This window comes from Pteropus vampyrus, unplaced genomic scaffold, assembly GCF_000151845.1.
Source record: "Pteropus vampyrus isolate Shadow unplaced genomic scaffold, Pvam_2.0 Scaffold45, whole genome shotgun sequence".
NCBI classification, from domain to species: Eukaryota; Metazoa; Chordata; class Mammalia; order Chiroptera; family Pteropodidae; genus Pteropus; species Pteropus vampyrus.
In genome coordinates this window covers 2,271,440-2,290,225 of record NW_011888826.1, presented here as the reverse complement: position 1 = coordinate 2,290,225, position 18,786 = coordinate 2,271,440, and the positions used below count along the sequence as shown (strand labels likewise).

Genomic DNA, 18,786 nt, shown 5'->3' with positions numbered 1-18,786 from the left:
TATTCAGCATTAGGAATACATTCAGTATTAGGAATGTCTGAAAGAGAAGTCTGAGCAGATGACAGCTTCCCAGCTTCTCCACAGCCCACATAGAGAAATGAGGAGATCCAGATGGATCATGTTCCAATGGCAGGCTCAAGAACTGAGAAGACTAGTGAGCTGGAAGAGAGCTGGACTTGCTACAAGTTGGTCATAGAGTTGGCATCCTTGAGACCAAAGGCTAGGTAGGTGTCTCAAGCCTCATGATATTGCTCAAAATGTTCAGACTACAATATCAGCTTTATTTGAAATTATACAGTATCTAGATGTCCAGGAAGAAACCAAATAAGCCACAGTACTACACAGACCAGTGTGGGCCTGAAGAAGAGTGTATGTCCAGTAGCCCTTCCTCATGACTTTTTTTTTAAGGCTTTGCATCTAGTTACCGTCCAAAGATTAAGAAAAAAAGAAAAAAGAAACTCTGACATTATTGATCTATAAGACATTGACCTTTGAACTGGATAGAAAGATAGAAACCAAGATATATATACACATTATGTAGGCTGAAAAAACTGTGGACTTTTGAGTCAAATTGTGTTTTGTTATAGTAATCTCATAGTTATCTTTGCAAACTTTAGGCTCTCCATAACTAGCCCATCTTCTACATTGCAGTTGAATTTATGACCTCTAATATCATTACCAGCCTACCATCTCCCCGAAATTAGAATAGATACTCTATTAAAAATGGATGTCGAAAAAAATGGATGTCATTTTACATTAAAGATTTCAGACAACCGCCCATGACTCACACAACTGAAAGCCTTTCCCAAACAGATCTCTTCCTTATCAACAGTGAACAAGATACTTAACCTCGGTCATGGCATTTTCATACTGTTTACATTTTCCTTTTCTCATTCTAGGTTGCATGCTCCTTGAAGGCAGAGGGCATGTCTTACTACATTTACTGTGTCATTAGCAGTGGGCACAGTTTCTGCCTTTCAGTAAAAACTCAATAAATGTTTGTTAGCTCTAAAAGAAGTTCTCATTTTTTTTCTGCAATTTTCTAACCTCATAATTTGTTCATGTAGCCTTTTCCTCTTTTTTCATAATGAAAAATGAGATTATTCCTATAAAATTCATCATTCCAGGTGATGGGGTTCAGGATACTTTGGCATATTGAATATTTTAAGCTAAAGGAATTTATAAATGAACAAGTACAGGAAGGCTTTTCTGACTTTCCCCTGAAGCAGGTCATAAGCAGGTACCCTCTCCATAAAAAGAAAGGAACACCTTATCTCTGAAGACATAGGGACACTGAGAAGAATCTGAGTGAAAAGGTCTTGCTGTTTCCTCCAGTTTACTACATTTAGTTCAGACTCTTTTTTTGTCCTCACATTTTTCTATAGTTCTCCACTCATCAAACCTAGCATTAAAACACTCAGGTTTGAACACTTCTTTAGGTCTTCATTTTCTTAAGAAAGTTCCTGTGTCACATAAAACTTATATAAACTTGTATGCTTTTCTCTCATTAATCTGTCCTTTGTTATTGAGGTCCAGTCAAGAACTTAGAAAAAAGAGACCTTTTTCCTCCTCTACACAGGAATTTCTCCTGACTCGCCTACTCTGCTCAAATCAATCTGCCTCTCCTGAGCCCTCACATAAGCAGTTAAACTATAACTTGAATTGGATTACTAATTTATGATTATTCACTAGATCACTGATGTGTGCATATTTGTTTTCTCCAATAGACTAAGAATCTGAAGAATTATATCATTTTTAACCCTTCAAGTATAATTAGTGAAAAAAATGAAAATAAAATTGAATACAACTAAATTCAAAACCAATAAGCCTTTAGAGTTATTTTTATTCCCTCTTTCCTTCTTTTACTTAAAATTTTCTGTTTTATCCCTAACTCAAATACAAACTGATTAATGAGGTAGAAATGGAAAATTAAAACAAAATAAAACCAAAAACAAAACAAAAACAGTGAGTTTCTGGGTGCAAAGGGTCATGTTGTATCCTCCTACACATTAAATACCAGTCAGCAGAGCTAAGTTGAAAAATCTGATGCACACTCACAAAACCACAAGTTAAAATAACATCTAATGCCTATTTCCTTTTACTTGGCTCCTTTGCAGAAGGATACCTCCTGGTTACCATCACCAACTGATATTTTAACTTCTTATTCATTCAGTACTTTTTGAGCATATATTAAATGTCAGGCCTTGTTAAAGAGTTTGGGATATTTTAATAAACAAAGCAAACAAGAATCTCTTTTCTGTGGTACCCACATCCTAGTAATAAATATTCTATATACTGGAGTATTACTAATGCTACTCATCAGCCTTCTCTTTTTTAGAATGAATCACTTGACAATTTATTATTTATGTCTCAAAGCCTGTTTGCTCCTAAAGGGGAGAAAATCTTTATTACTATTCTTATACTACTGTGTATATTCTTAAAATCATGCAATAAAGATCAAAACTAATGTATAGACTATGGTCTACAACAACAGTAAAATGTGAGATCATTTTCTAGAGCATCAAGCAAAATAATTTATCTTACAATTTTATTTTTAAAAGTTTCTTTAAAATTTCTTGATTAAGTAAAACATGATTTAAACTCCTAGTTTCCAGGTCTGCATGTAAGAGGCTTAGAAGTCAACACTGCATCTTAATGAGAAAAACCAAAAACTTTTTTGAATTTGTAAGAAAAGTGAGGACACAAGGCTAGCTTTGGCCCCCAAGACTGGCGAGACAGACGGACAAATACAGGGAGTTACGACTTAGTGGAACAGAGACTCACCAGCAGAAACCAATAAGGGATCTAGGGCCTGGTACAAAAATCTGAACTGTAATAGACAAATTGCTGGAGGCTCAGTGTGGACAAGTCTGAGAGTTTAAACTATAAGGGGACCCAGTCATAGAATACGTCCACACTTTTGTGAATTTTACCTCCAGGAGCTCAACCAGTTCCCTGCCAGTAAATGTCAAAGAAGAATTCTCTCATGTCTCTGGCAAGGGAGAGGAAAAGGCACCATTTTGAAATACACCAGAGCAGTTTGTTCTTAATAAGCCCTGTCCATAGGAAAAATTAGTTAATACCCAACTCCAGCCCAGTCCAGCCATCCCAGAACTGAGAACATAGCCCAGAGGTATAGGCTAACTAAAACATGTGTTATCATTATTTATATAAAACTAAGGTTTTTTTTTTATTTTATATCTTTTAACCCACTGGTCTAGCATTATATATACCTAGCCCAACTGTATGCTCCATATACAAGGTCTTAAAAATATGAATAATCTTTAACTTTTTACTTATTTGCATATATAGAAATATATTTTGAGAGGAGAAGCAAAATAAGATAAATCTGTGATGAGAGAATCTTTCCTCATTTCTACAAATTAAAGTCCTGCTCATAAACAAGAATCCTGCTAGTGTGGTGTGCCTGTTCATGCATATGACTTTGGTGCACTGATCACTCTGTAGTTTGTTTTTCCTACCTACAACTCCTATATCTTTTTTTTCCTTTGCATTGATGTTTTTAGTGACGAGTTCTACTCATGTTATTTTGAGGCTTGTTTTTCTTCTTTAAATTAACTACCTTACAATTGTCCCTAGTGGATTATATGTTGTTTGTTATACACTTGAATCTCTACTACATCAAAATCTATTAAAGTGATTTACTCCTACAGCATAACAATTTTATGGTGACAGAAATAGAAACTTTGTTATATGATCAGCATCGTTTGGTTTGAACATAAATGCATTTGCCTGTAAGAAATGTTTTCAAATATACAATGGCAGACACATTGGAAATGTTAACACTTTTATTCAATTTCACTTACACAATGAATGTTTGTTGACTAGTTATTGGGACCGAGGCACTGTTAGGTTCTTGAAGTATAGTGATAACATGAGCATACATTACCATTTACCTTCTAATACATTTTAAATTCCTTTGGAGATTGTAAGTATGACTCACTATACCCTCTAAACACATGTGAACAAAGGCAATTACTATGATTGCTATCATTCTGTTTTCAAGAGTAATGTCATTCCAGCCTAGTGATTTCTGGTCAGATACAGTGAAAGTGAAAAATAATATTTCTGATTGTTATGCATTGATACAATTTCTTAAAAGCAAAAAAAAAAGCATATGCATATTAACTTAAAAGACTCACTACTAAAATTTCAGATGGAGAATTTTAGTCAGACAACCATATCAATGAGTCACTAAACAAGTTATAATATAAAGAATGTCATTACAAATATAAAGAAGCTAGTTCAGCTTCTGCCAAACAAGAGACAGTCAAAAGTCTACTCTCCTTGGTTTTCTTGCTGATATTGTTATAATACCAAGAAATTCACCTTTTACCAGAATAGTGGCACATTTTCCTATATTTAAAGAGCATGCAGAAATCTCTAGCTTCATGAAGAAGGCCCTTTAAATTTTCAAATCGTTTAGCAATAACTTTCCAATGCAATAACTTTTCTAACAATAGGCTTGGAATTTTTAAAAGAAACACCAGGAAGCTAGAGTCCTCTATAAAATGTTTGAGTCCCCAATTTTAGGAGGCAAATGGACAAAAGTAACTGATCTATAAGTATGTCATAAGCCAGGAAGACTTCCAAACCCTTATTTAAAGCTGATTTTTTTTTTAAAGTGACAAGATTTCCCCTGTAGCTCTCAAAGATTATGCTCTTCTCACCCCATGTTGTGGGCTGATACTAGTTCCTTCCTGGTATCCTGGCCGCTCCAGCATGGAACAGACTCTAAAGGTTAAGACCCACTGCTAGGGATGTAGGGTGTAGACTAGATCCCAGTGGGAGAAATTGTATCCTAATAACACTGCTGGTGAATGCCTCATTGCATGCACAGGAGTTGTTGCCTATTAAGCTGGTTGTTAAATGCAGGATTTTGACTTATGTGGACCTGTTATTTATGGTTAGCTCTTTTAGAGAACTCCTCTCCTCCTTATCAATATCTTTTCCTTTCAGCTTCTGCTTCTGTTAACCAAAGAAGAAGTTGAGGCTGTGATAAAGAACAAAAACCACTTACTGGAACAAAAAGGTTTGCAATTTGGGAGTCACAGATTCAGGTAACAACCTAAATTTTGCTCCAAAGAGGGCAAAAAAATACAGAATTTTATAAAGGTGAAATCTATCAGTGTGGTTCCCATGTAGGTCCTTATGCAAATGATTCTGGCTAGGTTAACAGGGAATGATTAATTTCAATAAGCTAGGTGAAAACTACAAGGAGGAGGTAAAACCATACGCACCACGTAGCAGTTGTCAGTATGTTTATGATTCAGGCTTGAGCTGAGTTTAGCAACAGGTTAGCAGCTTAATGGCAGTTCTGAGAATTGAGGTACAAGACCTGCATAGGTCCCATTTTTTCAATAGTTTCCTGACTTCATTTTAAGTGACTTTCTTAGCAATGCTTATTCCATTTTATTTTCTTCATTACCACTCCATATATGAGTGTTACCTTACAAGGCCTTCAAGGAATGACCTTAGTCCTCTGGACAAATTACATGCAATCAAGATACAACATGCTCATTTCCAAAAGACCTACAGAATTTCTGTATTGTGCCCTGAAATGGCCTGAATTCCTTATTTAAATGTTCTAAATATCAAATTCCATGTAATCAGTTTATGCTCCTTCACCTTTATCATCAGATCTCACTGGGTTCTCCATTTTAGCGATTTCTGTTACAAAATCAAACAAAACAGATGTTTCTGCCCTTTTCAAGTTATTAAATATCTTCTAGAAGTGATACTTGGGTTTGAAATTCCAATACATGATTACCCGCCTCAGTTCCGAAGTGCACAGGAAATCCTGAACCTAGTTTTCATCCAGAGAAGTCTATCAGGGAAGGGAAAACAAGGGGGGTTCCTAGTGTTGATGCGAAAAACAACACAGGCTGAGAGGACACAATTTCAGACCCAATCATTCACCTGACAAGCTGTCAACAAGACTGGTTCCAGGAAAATTGCTGAAGAAGAAAACCTTGTGTTTGTATTTTGAATCACCTCACTCCTGAGTATCCTGACTCTGATCTCTTCAACGGGGTCAATCTAGTTTCTCTATACTGTTACCACAAATCATCCATAACAGAGGGTTAGGAAGTAGCCTGACCTGGACTGACTCTCAGCTCTGACACTAACTTGGGGTTTTGGGCAACTTAACCAGCTTCTTCATCTGAAGAATGAGAATGCTGATAGTTCTATGGCAGAATAACACTGCTATGTTTTAACTTATAAGTTTCACCTATCTTCCTGTGCTCACTAAATTCTTTCAATTAAATATTAAGGATTTCTTTCATTCTCTCAGTCTAATCAGATAGAGCTGAGTCACCTGTAGAGCAAACAGGAAGAAAAAGAAAAAAGCACAAGTGTTTACTACAGAACAGAAAGATTCAAGATTCTTCTATATATTTAAAAGAAATTTACTCAATTGAAGGGATACACATCACACTGTGAAAGAAATGAAAGAGACAGAGAGGGCCCACACAGACTGGTAAGGGGGGAATGGAAGAACCATGAAAATCACTGTCCAAACTGAGTATGAAGAAGCCAAATGAATGACTAAGCCCAGAGATGTCCCTTTGGTTGCCACCTCGGGAAGATACAAATTTCCAATTTTCCAATGTTAGTTAGCCCATTCTCAGTTTGGAATGACACTTATCTGTGCCCCACAAGCTCTCCCTAGAAACTTAGAAACACATACACCAAAACATGTCATGTAGTAACACACTATCTGTCTTATGGTTCTGAACACTCCTACAAGTCCTAGAAGAGAAAGGTTTGTATAATTTGTAGAAGTCTGTGAGATGAAGAAAGAGTTACTTTCTGATGTTCTTCCCATAGGGTGACTGAGTTATGAAATCATACACTCAACTAGTCTGGCCATGTAGAAATGTTACCTATTTTTAATCTCAGTTAGTCCACTCACCACTTTAAAGACAATAAGCAATGCACTCTATCTCTTAAGCATGGCTTCCTCTGCAGTAAAATGGGATAAAGCCACTTCACAATTCTCTTAGGAGTCAATCAAGAATGCTAATTAAATGTGTGTCTGTGCATGTGCTTTCTCTTTGCACTGTTAACATCAGTGCAGCCTCCCCATTCTGCAGCAAAGACAGGGACATGGAGAACAATGAATGGTCTAAGCCTCCCCTCTTTCCAACCCCAGAACTCATGCAAACTCTCCCAAATCTCCAGATGCCTCACCGGTAAAGAGAAGGGAAGTGGGAGCACCTGAGTTTATCCAAAAGATATGGTTTAAACTAAACTCTTTTAAACAAGAACAGATGAACAGAGCATTAATAGGTAAACTAAATGTACAATCTTATCTGCCCCTCAACCCATAAGAAAACTATGAATATATAAAAAATGTTATGTTAGTTGACTCCCACACACCCCTCACCCCCCTCTAAGTCTCAAGATGTTAAAGAAGACCTCCTAATATTTAGAATTAAAAACTACTTCCTTATTAAACGTACAGGGTTTGTACTCTTGGAAATATAGGCACCAAAATAAGCAGTAAGGAAATACTGTTGGACTGACATTTTCTAATGCCTTGGCTCTCAAAGCGTGGTTCAAAAACCAACTCATCAGCAACAGCTGGTTGATTATTAGAAATGCACGTACACAGGTCCCACTGCAGTCAATCTGAATTAGAATCTAACACGATTCCCAGGTAATTTGTATGCACATTATGTTTCAGACACAGTGTCTGAAGGGTCAGGATCCCTCTCTAAATAATACCAAGCATTCAGCTGCCCTCCCAACTCATTAAAAACACTAGTCAAGGGAGACTAACATATATAACATTCATTTTCCTGAATGCTTATAGGCTAAAACTAAAACACAAAATACTCAACGCCGTTTTCATATCTATCATTGGCAAAGTCTTAAACATGTGCTGAGAAAAATAAGGGCAGATGCTTACTGTTCCATCACACTGGCCTTCCTTAATCCTCAGATACATTCGTGCATTTTTCACACTTTCAAACATGCAAATCCCAGAGGTGATTTTATGCACTTTCCAGTATGATTTTTCAGACTGGTTTCCCACTCCAGTGCAGCTCCCGTCAGGCTGGAGACATAGAGCCTGGCGTAGGCTCGTAGCAAGTAGAATCACAGCACTGTTCAGGAACATATCCTTCAGAGCAACAAACAGAATAGAAAAGCAATAAATAGCAAGCTCATGTTTTGCTAGAGGAAGGTAGCGATAGAGTTCATTCTCTTAACAGAAGTTGTAGTGATCAGGATCTTACCAGAAGCTTGGTGGTTAAAAATGAACAAAAGAAGGAAATAAATAATTTAACTGCTATGCAAAGCTGAAAAAACCCAAAGGAGGTTATCTGGTGGACTCGTAATTTACATCAATTATTATTTATTGATAGTGTAAGGGTCAGCATCAGATGCTACAGAGATTTTTAAAAAATACAAAACACAAACACTTCTCTTAAGAAATTTACAATCACTATTAAAAAATAGTTTTAATACTAATACAAAGCAGAATAAAAATAGTTTGCTACAAGAGTACCTAAATTATGAAATACACTCCATAGCTGTTAGTTACATGCGTGCATATAGGAATAAATAAATGAATGAAAGAAAAATGATATCAAATACAACTAAGGTATATTTAAGTAAATCCTATGCAATCAATAGTTTAAGATGAAGATATAAGAAGTTCTCAAAAGTTAATTATAAATACACTAACAATGTAGAGAAATAGATAAAATACATAAATACTCAAGTCACAAAAGATAAACTACAAATGGTGAATAAACATAAGGAAAGGTAATTCACACTAATAATTAAAAAATAAATAAATAAAGCTAAAATTAGATGTTTATTCCTCTAGAAAATTGTCAGGTTTCTTCTTCTTTTTTTTTTTTTAAAGACCATACTCAACACTGAAGTCAATGAGATACATACTTCCCAACACTGCTGAAGGGAGTTAGGTAGTAAAGAATTTAACTTTACCCAGAGAGGTCTGGCCTTTGCCATGGCCTTCTGAGAGTTTATCTCTAAACCCTTAAAATGTTATGCCTATTATCAGATGTATCTCATAAGCAAATATCTTCTCCCATTCAGTCGGTTGTCTTTTTGTTTAGTTGATGGTTTCCTTTGCTGTACAAAAACTTTTTAGTTTGATATAGTCTCATTTGTTTATTTTCTCTTTTGTTTTCCTTGCCTGAGAAGATATATCTGAACAGAAATTACTATTAGCAATATCAAAGAGTTTACTGCCTATGTTTTCTTCTAGAAGTTTTATGGTTTCAGGTCTTACATTTAAGTCTTTAATCCATTTTGTGTCTATTCTTGTATATAGTGTAAGAAGGTGGTCATTTTTTTTGACATGTATCTGTCCGATTTTCCCAGCACCATTTATTGAAGAGACTGTCTTTGCCCCATTGTATATTCTTGCCTCCTTTGTCATATATTAAATGAGTGTATAGGTATAGATTTATTTCTGGGCTCTCTATTCTGTTCCTTTGATCAATGTATGTGTTTTATGCCAATACCATGCTGTTATTATGCTGAATGAAATAAGTCAGATAGAGAAAGATAAATATCATATGATTTCATTTATATGCGGAATCTAAGGAACAAAAAGAACAAACTAATCAAAAACAGACTTACAACTATAGAGGAAAATCTGGTGATGGTCAGAGGGGAGAGGGTTTGGGGGTCTGAGAGAATGGGGTGAAGGGTAAAAGAAGTACAAATTAGTAGTTGATAGATGGTCACAGGGATGGGGAGCACAGCATAGGGAATGCAATTAGCATTAATGTAATGGCTAAGTGGAGAGCCAGAAGAGAGAAAGAGCAATTAGGGGAATCATTTTATAAACTATATAAATGTCTAACCAATGTGCTATATATTTGAAACTAATAATAACATAAATTTTTTTTTTAAATGTTATGCCTGATAGCAGTATCTTTGTTTGCCTGAGGGCCTTAGGCTAGCCTTATAGTAAAAATGTGATTTAAGGTGGGAACTTGGAGCCACAAAGTGTCAGTTGATCTCCTGAGAGGCTAGAGACTGAGATCAGCCACATGGACTCCCTACATAATGGAACCCCAGTAAAGACTCTGAGCACCAAGGCTCTGGTGAGCTTGATCCCTGACTGGCAATACTCCATGCATATTGTCATATGTTAATGCTGAGAAAGTAACACTGACTTGACTCCATGGAAAAAAGACAATGTTCAGAACTTTTCCTAGACTCTGCTCTGTGTGTCTCTTCCTTTAGCTGGTGTTAATCTGTATCCTTTCTCTGGAATAAACAGTAACCATGAGTATAACAGAGTTCAGTGAGTTCTAAGTCATTCTAGTGGTCTCAAGGACCCCCGAATTCTAAAGTTTGTGTCAGCAGTGAAAGTGGTCAGGTGAACTGTTTCCTCTAACTTCACAGTCGACTTAAATTTCCCAGGATTAAAAATTGGTATATTTCTGGAAAAAATGTTCCTAGAGTCTTAAAGATTTCATATTATGGTCCTTAAATTCAATTTCAAATTATTTTGAAAAATAATAAAATATGTGGTCAAAGACATGTCAAAGTATATGTTATAGTAACATATGAAGAGATGGTAAAATAAAGAAATTAAGATTAATGTACAATGAAAAACAGATATATATATTCCTTATGTTTAAATATTATACGACCATCAAAAATCATGTTGTTTGGGGAAAAAGAGTAATGTGATAAAGTCTTTATTTTATAAGTATAAAAACTTTTGAAGACAAATTGATTTCGATTTGATTCATGAACCATCACTGACTAGCTATGCTATACTATTCAAAATTCTCCGAAAGTCTTTTCTTCACTTTTAAAATACAAATAACAATATCTGTCAATATTTCTATGATGATTAAATTTAGTCTTGTATGTTATGAAGCTCTCAGTAAAGTGCCTGGCACAAAATAGGCAGTCTCATAAATGAAAGATATTATATTAATATGGGAACAACATTATTTTTAAGGCAAGTTCACAGACACATAATATAATGAAAGAAGCATAAGCATTATGAAATGATCACATGTATTCAACACTCAAAGGGTGTAAATATTCTAATTGTTAGAAAAATTAAATATTTACATTTGTTTGATTCCCAAATGTAAGATTTTCTAACTTTTTATTAAGAATCTCCACATCCATAGTTTTAACCTCCAATTTTGGATGTTGCTCCATCTGTTTCATTGCTGCTGATGTTAAGATCCCTATTGCCTTTCAGTCTAGGTAAATAAAATGACAATAGGCATCAATGCCACTTAGTGGGAAGAGATCTGATTACTTCTTTATGACTCAATTTGAAAGTTTTCCTTAACAGAGCAAAAGAGTAAGCATTTAGGAATATGCACTTTAACGACTTTCCTTTATTTTACCTTGACAAAAACCACAAATTCTTTTGAAAGGTCTGCGTAGCCTGCTGATGATTCAGAAGCGATTTTGCCACGGCGATCAAAAATAACTGTGTGACCAGGAACTAGTGCAGACTCAAGAAGTGCGCAGCGGTTGGGCTGATAAAGCACCCGGAGCTCAGTGGAGGCTCTACCACTAGCCTGAAAAAAAGCGGGGGGACCCTGTGAATTAGCAATAGAAAATAATTAAATGATAAAAAGGTTTTGATATTCCATGTAAAGGTCTCCTCCACTCTATAGAACCCTTGAACTGCCTACATAATCTGATGTTTTTGTAATCCAATTGTTTAGATTCCCTAGCCTAATTTCCAATGTCTTGAAGAACTTCCTTCTTCTCCGGATTTCTTAGAACCCATGGTAGAGTGTTGAGTAACAATAAAAATAACTCCAGTGGCAGGATAATTTAATTGGATGTTACTATATATTTTATTATTGTTTATTTTTTACTTCTTCATTTGTGACTTCCTAACTCAAGACTACTTGGGACCAAAAGCTGAAATTAATAGATGTGTATTACTAGGTTTTGCTTTCAAAAAACTAAACAAATTGAGGAAGTTATGCTACAGGGAGACATTCTTGGTTCATGGTATTGTTTGAGGTCTTAACCTACTTTCCTCAGTGCCCCAGAGAGTCTTTTGGGCCTGAAAAGAAAGAACTCTTTGGTGCCTCTTCAATGGCTTGACCCCTGACACTAAGGCAACCATCTTCCACAAAGCCCCCTTGTGTAACTATGGTAGGTAAGCAACAGTTATTCACCTGCAAGAAACCATCTGATGTTTGATGAGTGTATCAGCAGTAACCAGTGTGGACTGAAGCTAAGAGGGCTGTCACCAGACATTTTGAGACTCCATACCAGATAAGATTTTGTATGTAACAGGATGAGCCTCATAATAACTAAGATGGAATCTCTCACCAGTTCATGGAATAGGGGATTGGAGATAGAGTTAATTTAATTTTAGAAAAATAAAGCAGTGAGACATTTCCTAAACTCTTAATTGAGTAGATTTCATATCTACTACATTCATATATATTAAACACTTACTATGACTATGACTCGTACTGAGAAGAATGTGCTATAAAGTATAGCATGTTGTTAACCCTGGAGCAGAAGAAAAAAGTCTTCAAGGAGGAAGTTTGACTAATTAATCACTTAACCTGAATTTCAGTCTGAAAAATTATGTTTTTTCTCAATAACTGTTATTTTTTCCCTTATGTTAAATAACATGCTATGAGTTTAAAATTATTATATAATATTATATAACATTATGTGCTCATAAAATATAAATATAAATTAGAACAATTTTTTTAAATGATATAAAGATATATAATATTATATAACATTATATGAGGAATCTGTAGCATGAGAGGTAGAGTTAGATTTCCTGTGTTCAACTAGCTATGTGACCTGGGGCAGCTCACTTTATCCTTCTATACTTCAGGTTCTTCTTCTGTTAAACAGGGATAATAATGAATTCTCTCATAAGGTAGATGTAAAGACTAAACATTTATAACACATATGAAGAACTTAGGACAGTGTATGACAGTCATCCTATACTGATTCACTTTTCAAAATATGTACTATACATGAATTTTATTAATAATACAGCTTTACATATTAAAAGCTACTTTTCAAACCTAAACTAAGTAAAACAAAGCATAATTAGGTGAAATTATTGGGTTTTTTTTTTTTATGGTCCCTAAAGCAGCCTTTGAGAAGTTGGATTGTCTTTTGGGAGACTCATTAAAACTTTGACTGTTATTAGAGAAGTGGTCTACTCTTTCTTGCCTAAATTCTAATTGTGGAAATTTAGGTCCACTTATGCATCAGAATCTCAAAAATTAGTGAGACAAAACAGAATAATGAAGAAAGTGAAAGGAAAATCCAAAGGAAAATACACTTTGATGATCTTATAAAAGTACCTTATGCAAAAAATATATTATATATGGATACAACACTACTGATATATAGCAAAAAGAAAAATTACTGCCTACCATTCCTGTGACACAGCCATTGTCAAGAGCAAGAGAAAGATGCCTAATTTCATGACTTTGGAATATGCATATATTTCCTTTGCTGACAATAACATCAAAGAAACCTGGAAAACATTTTAAGTATCAGTTAATTCATGTCTTTGAAGATTTTTTTCTTATTCAATTATACACTGAAACTTCCTAATAATATATTTTATGATAGCTCTCAGTTAAGTTTTTAATTAGGCAAAAGATAGAATGCCAGTAGCGTTTGGTTATCTACATGTTGTTTGGCAATTTAGTGGATTTCCATGGGAAATCTCTAATTCCTTTCCATGCTAATCAGTAAGACCCTGAGATATGCCAAGACATAACATCTGATGGGACTGTTTCCAAGAAGATAAATTATCTTAGTATAAAAACCTATTTCCATTCCATAAATCTCAGAAGTTTGGGGTAAACCAAAATAATGCATTATAAAAATAAATACATATGATTTGGGCCTTAGTGACTGGTTTGTATGATTATAATGATGAAAATTCTGTCATTTTATATTTGATTGTTCTTAGTTCTCAATATACTTTTACATACCTTTTTATCCTACAATGTAAGCTTATCAAGGGCATAAATTTTTGTCTACTCTGTGTTCAGTTATACACTAGCACTTAGAAGGGGTTCACAGTATGTCACCCTAAAATATGCTACTATGGCATAAAGATAATTTTGAGCTCAAAGCAACTGAGAAAAAACAGACACAGTATGAACTCTTTGCCCTCCCCCTATCTGCCTGAAAGTAGAACAAAAAATTATTTTGTGAAGATATCTTCCAACCTCACTTCCCCAGCAAGAAAGGGATAACAATCTTATCACTGGAGACAAGATGGCACTGGAAAGAATCTACACAAACAAATCTCACTAATTAGCCCTTACTTAGCATTAGTTTCCCCATATATGTCCTTCCCACAATTTGTCACCCCTAGAAGCTCAATGTCTTTTCTTTTGTCTTGTCACTTCTCTACAAAATCATTGTTCTTTGTTAAAATACTATTTAAGCCCCAAGTTTCAACCACCCCTTTGCGTTTACCACTGAGTTCTATCCCATGTGTAAGTACAATGAACACACTAATAAACTTGTTTTTTTCTCTTGTTAATCTTTTTTTATGGCAGTCTAATTCACAGGGCGCAAGCTGGAAGATCTAAACAGGTAAAGGAAAAAGGTTTTCTATTACTCCTCTCCAATATATTTGAATAACATGATTATTAAAATAGGAGATTCCTTGAGCCGTGACTTACTTCATTTCCTAATAAGATGTTGAAGTTTGCCTGTGTATGTGTATATAAGTCCATATACATAATATAAAACAAATATTTGTATAATACAAAATATGTAATGTACATTATATAATGTCTATAAAATGATTTCACACTAACAAAGTTAGAGTTCCTAAAATGAACCAAACTCTCCTCTCTCACCATTGTCAATATAGCCCATTTTATATTAACTCAAAACTTTGAACCTAGTCAATATATGCCAGATGAAGGAGTAAATTAGGTTCTCTAAATTCTAATTTTTTAACATGGAATTATTCATATATTTGCTTTAATTATCCACCTTATTGTACATACATAATCATCTAGAGTTAACAAATGAAATTAATGAATTCTACCTTCATATTTTTATTTCAATTAACTAGATAGTCAAATGCTTTAGTTAAGAACAAGTTCTTATGCAGAGATTAACTTCACTATTCCAAATTTTAAAAGGATTTCATTGTATATTGAAATGATCTTATATTCATCTAAAGTGTGATTTCTAAAAGTGAAAGACTTGTGTTAGTTCAACAGACAACTCCAAATGAAAATTCTGCCTAATTAAGTTCTAATTTATTTTGTCTACCTAATAAAATCATCTTAATGGCTAAAAATTAAGGATCTTCACAAGATTAAACCATGTTAATGAGTATTTATACATAATCTTGATTCATTAGATGAGCGTGGGCAACTAATTTTTCATCAACCTGTCTCAATGTCCTCATCAATTAAAAAAGCAGAAATATATTTTTTTAATTTTTATATTTTTTTCAATTATAGTTGACATACAATATTATATTATTTTCAGGGATATAACACAATGAATAGACATTTATATAACCTATAGTTATCACCCTGATACAGTACCCATATGACACCATATATAGTTATTACAATACTACTGACTGTATATCCCATGCTGTATTCTACATTTCTATGACTATTTTGTAATTAACAATTTGTACCCCTTAATCCCCTACCCTCTTCACCATCTCTCCACCCCCTAATCTGACAACCATCAAAATGCTCTCTGTATCTATGATCTTGTTTCCGTTGTTTATCCTGTTCTCTAGACTCCACATATGACACTTGTCTTTCTCTGTCAGACTTATTCCACTCAGCACAATACCCTCTAGGTCTATCCATGTTGTTGCAGATGGCAAGATCTCATTCTTTTTTTATGGCTGGGTAATATTATATTGTGTGTGTGTGTGTGTGTGTGTGTGTGTTGTGTATATATATATGTATATATATATATACGCATGTATATGTATGTATATATATACCACTTCTTCTTTATCCATTCATCCATTGATAGACACCCAGGATGCCTCCATATGTTTGCTACTGGCTCTGCTAGTAAAGAGTTCAATCATGCATTCAACTACTGTTATTGAAAACCTGCTACATGCAAGGAATATTTTCAGTTCTAATCTAGATAAAAACTCTCAATGTTCTTAGCTCTAAAATAGTCTCATCTTTAAAAACTAGAGGCAAGTCCACATGATCTTCAAGTTCTTAGCTAATGAGAAGATCTATTGGATCTAGTCATACTAATTTCACCAAAAGAAATTCAAATTGTTCAAATCCATCAGAAGCATTTCAGTCCTTTTCTCTTGGCCTCTGTACTACATTTGAACCTTTGAAACTCCACAATATCTCACCTCACTAACTTCTTTCTCAATTTCCTACTTTAGTCTCTGCTGTTCTCTTTACATATGGGGGACTCAGGATTCTGCCCTCAGGTGATTAACCTCATTGTGCATAGGCTCCCTAGGAAGTTTATTTTATAATCCATAAGATGAGAAATCTCAAATCAATAATCTCAAATCAAGATGAGAAATCTCAAATCAACATCAGCTCATATACATAATTTATTATTAAACATAAATAACTGTGTATCTCATAGGCACTTCAATCTCAGCTTAGACAACCTAGAGCTCACAATTTTCCATATAGTCCTAGCTTACAAATCTAGTCCTTCTAAATCATTCTGCATTTCCTACCTCAGTTGATGACCCCCTCAACAACTTCATCCCCCAAGCCAGAAACTTGAGAGTAACCCTTTCCCTTAATATTCCTTTATGAATAAATCTATGTCTTGCCAATTTTACTTCCTAGAAATTTTTCAAATTGGCCTCTCTTCTCTGTTAATACTCTCACTAAAGTACTATAGGTCCTCGTCATCTTCTGTTTGATGTATTACAGGAACCTCCTTCCTTTAATCTTCCTGCACATCTCTCACATCTGGCCTCGATGTAGCTGCCAAAGTGTTTCTACTCTATTCGAAATCCATTAAAGGCTATTTCTCACCTATAGGAGGTAATTAAAAAGTTGCCTTCAGACATACACTGGTCCTTCTCTCCCAGATCCTTTAGTAGGGGCAACAGAATAGTCATGGAAGAGTTAAGGTTTAACTTATCAAATTAAGTAGATAGCTTTTGGTTATTAACAGACTACTTTTAACACAAGATAATATGGATGTAGTGGTGGAATAAAGTGTTTAAAACATGTTTTATGATCTTAAGAGTAAAACATCAGACTAAACACTGTATGTTGCAACCACACACTAACTAATGTTAGATCTAATGTATGTTGCAACCACACACTAACTAATGTTAGATCTATTGCTAGATTCTGAGTTGAGAAATTTAGCAATTCATGATATGAAGTAGTTCTAATTTGGTGAAAATTGGTAAAAGTGTTAAACTTCCCACTATCTACAAACTTAAGAGAGATTTACATGGTGTCACAGAGAAAAATGAGCAGTCATATCCCTACAATGAAGGTGTTTTTTCAAGACATCCAGAGTCCTCATCTTTCTTTATGTCTCCTTTTCCCAAACTTTTAGAATTTAGATAGTGAAGTTAACTGTAAAGTGGGCTGAATAAGACAATACCCAATCTAAAGCACATTCTTTTTCAATCTAAAACCAAGTAAGTTCTTCAAAGTAGTCTCATGAAATAGAGGGGCAAAACCAATGGTTCTGTGCTTTTTGAGAAGTGTAGGTAGGATATGGTATGAGAGCTGGGGCAGAAAACAAAGTGGTCAATATACAGCCAGCCATTGGTATACCGTCTAAATAATGAATTTTTTTCAGATCCTTTAGCAGGACCTAACATCAGAGAAGAAGACAGAGAAAATAATTGCACACTTTTATACTACCAAATAAATAAAATTTTCTAGAAGTTATACCACCAAAGTGGTATAAATAAATAAATTTTAGTTGCACACTTTTATACTACCAAATAAATAAAATTTTCTAGAAGATTTTTTAAAGAGATGAATAATATCAAACTGTCAAGAAGAGAAATAAAAGCCCATATAAGAAACAGATCCTCGTAGCAGAAGACAGAAAGCAAAAGAAAAGCATAATATAAAATGTCAGAAGTAAGATCAAGTATATGATCTTTGACTGTAAATAAATATAAACTCCCCCACTAAAGCAAAAAATATTCAAAATTATCTAATTAACTTTTTAAAATAATCTAATCATATTACACTTTAAAAAAAAAAAAGAGCACTCAGAACTAATAATGCATATAGATGCACCAGACTCATACAAATAGCCAATAGGAAAATAAGACTGGCAATATTAATATTAGTTATGTATACCTGAAGGAACATTGTATTAATGAGACACTGAAAGTTTTTACACTGAGAAAATAAGTGAAGTAATAATATTTATGAAAATTTGTGCACCAGATTACAACATCAATTGCATAAAGCAAAGCCATTAATAAAGACATACATCAAATATTAATAAAAAATTTTAACACAGAACTCTATTCAGACAGAATAAAAATGAATGAGTACAGAGCGGTTAAGCTAAGACAGTTGGTAAGGTTCTGTACTCTGGAGCTAGCCTGTTGGCATTTTAATCCTGGCTCCACCACTTAAAACTGGGGGAACTAATTTCTTTCTGCCTCAGTTTCTTCATACATAAAATGAGGATAATGGTATCTAACTCATCAAAATTACTTTAAAGATTAAATGAACTAATATTAGTAACTCACAACAGTAACTATAACATACAAAATGATATAGATGTGTTTGTTATAGCAAAATAAAAGTGTGCAAC

At 34.3% G+C, this 18,786-nt stretch overlaps 1 protein-coding gene across 3 annotated transcripts in view; it reads right to left on the bottom strand.

The window, feature by feature from the left end:
- LOC105291429 overlaps positions 1–18,786 on the bottom strand; it is a 73,735-nt gene that overhangs the window by 23,250 nt on the left and 31,699 nt on the right. For all 3 annotated transcript variants that reach the window (XM_023530036.1, XM_023530035.1, XM_023530037.1), the window contains 2 exons: positions 11,388–11,564; positions 7,937–8,149 (listed from right to left, as the gene is read on the bottom strand). In XM_023530036.1, the coding sequence (XP_023385804.1) occupies positions 7,937–8,149; positions 11,388–11,564 (390 nt within the window). The remainder of the gene's footprint in view (positions 1–7,936; positions 8,150–11,387; positions 11,565–18,786) is intronic.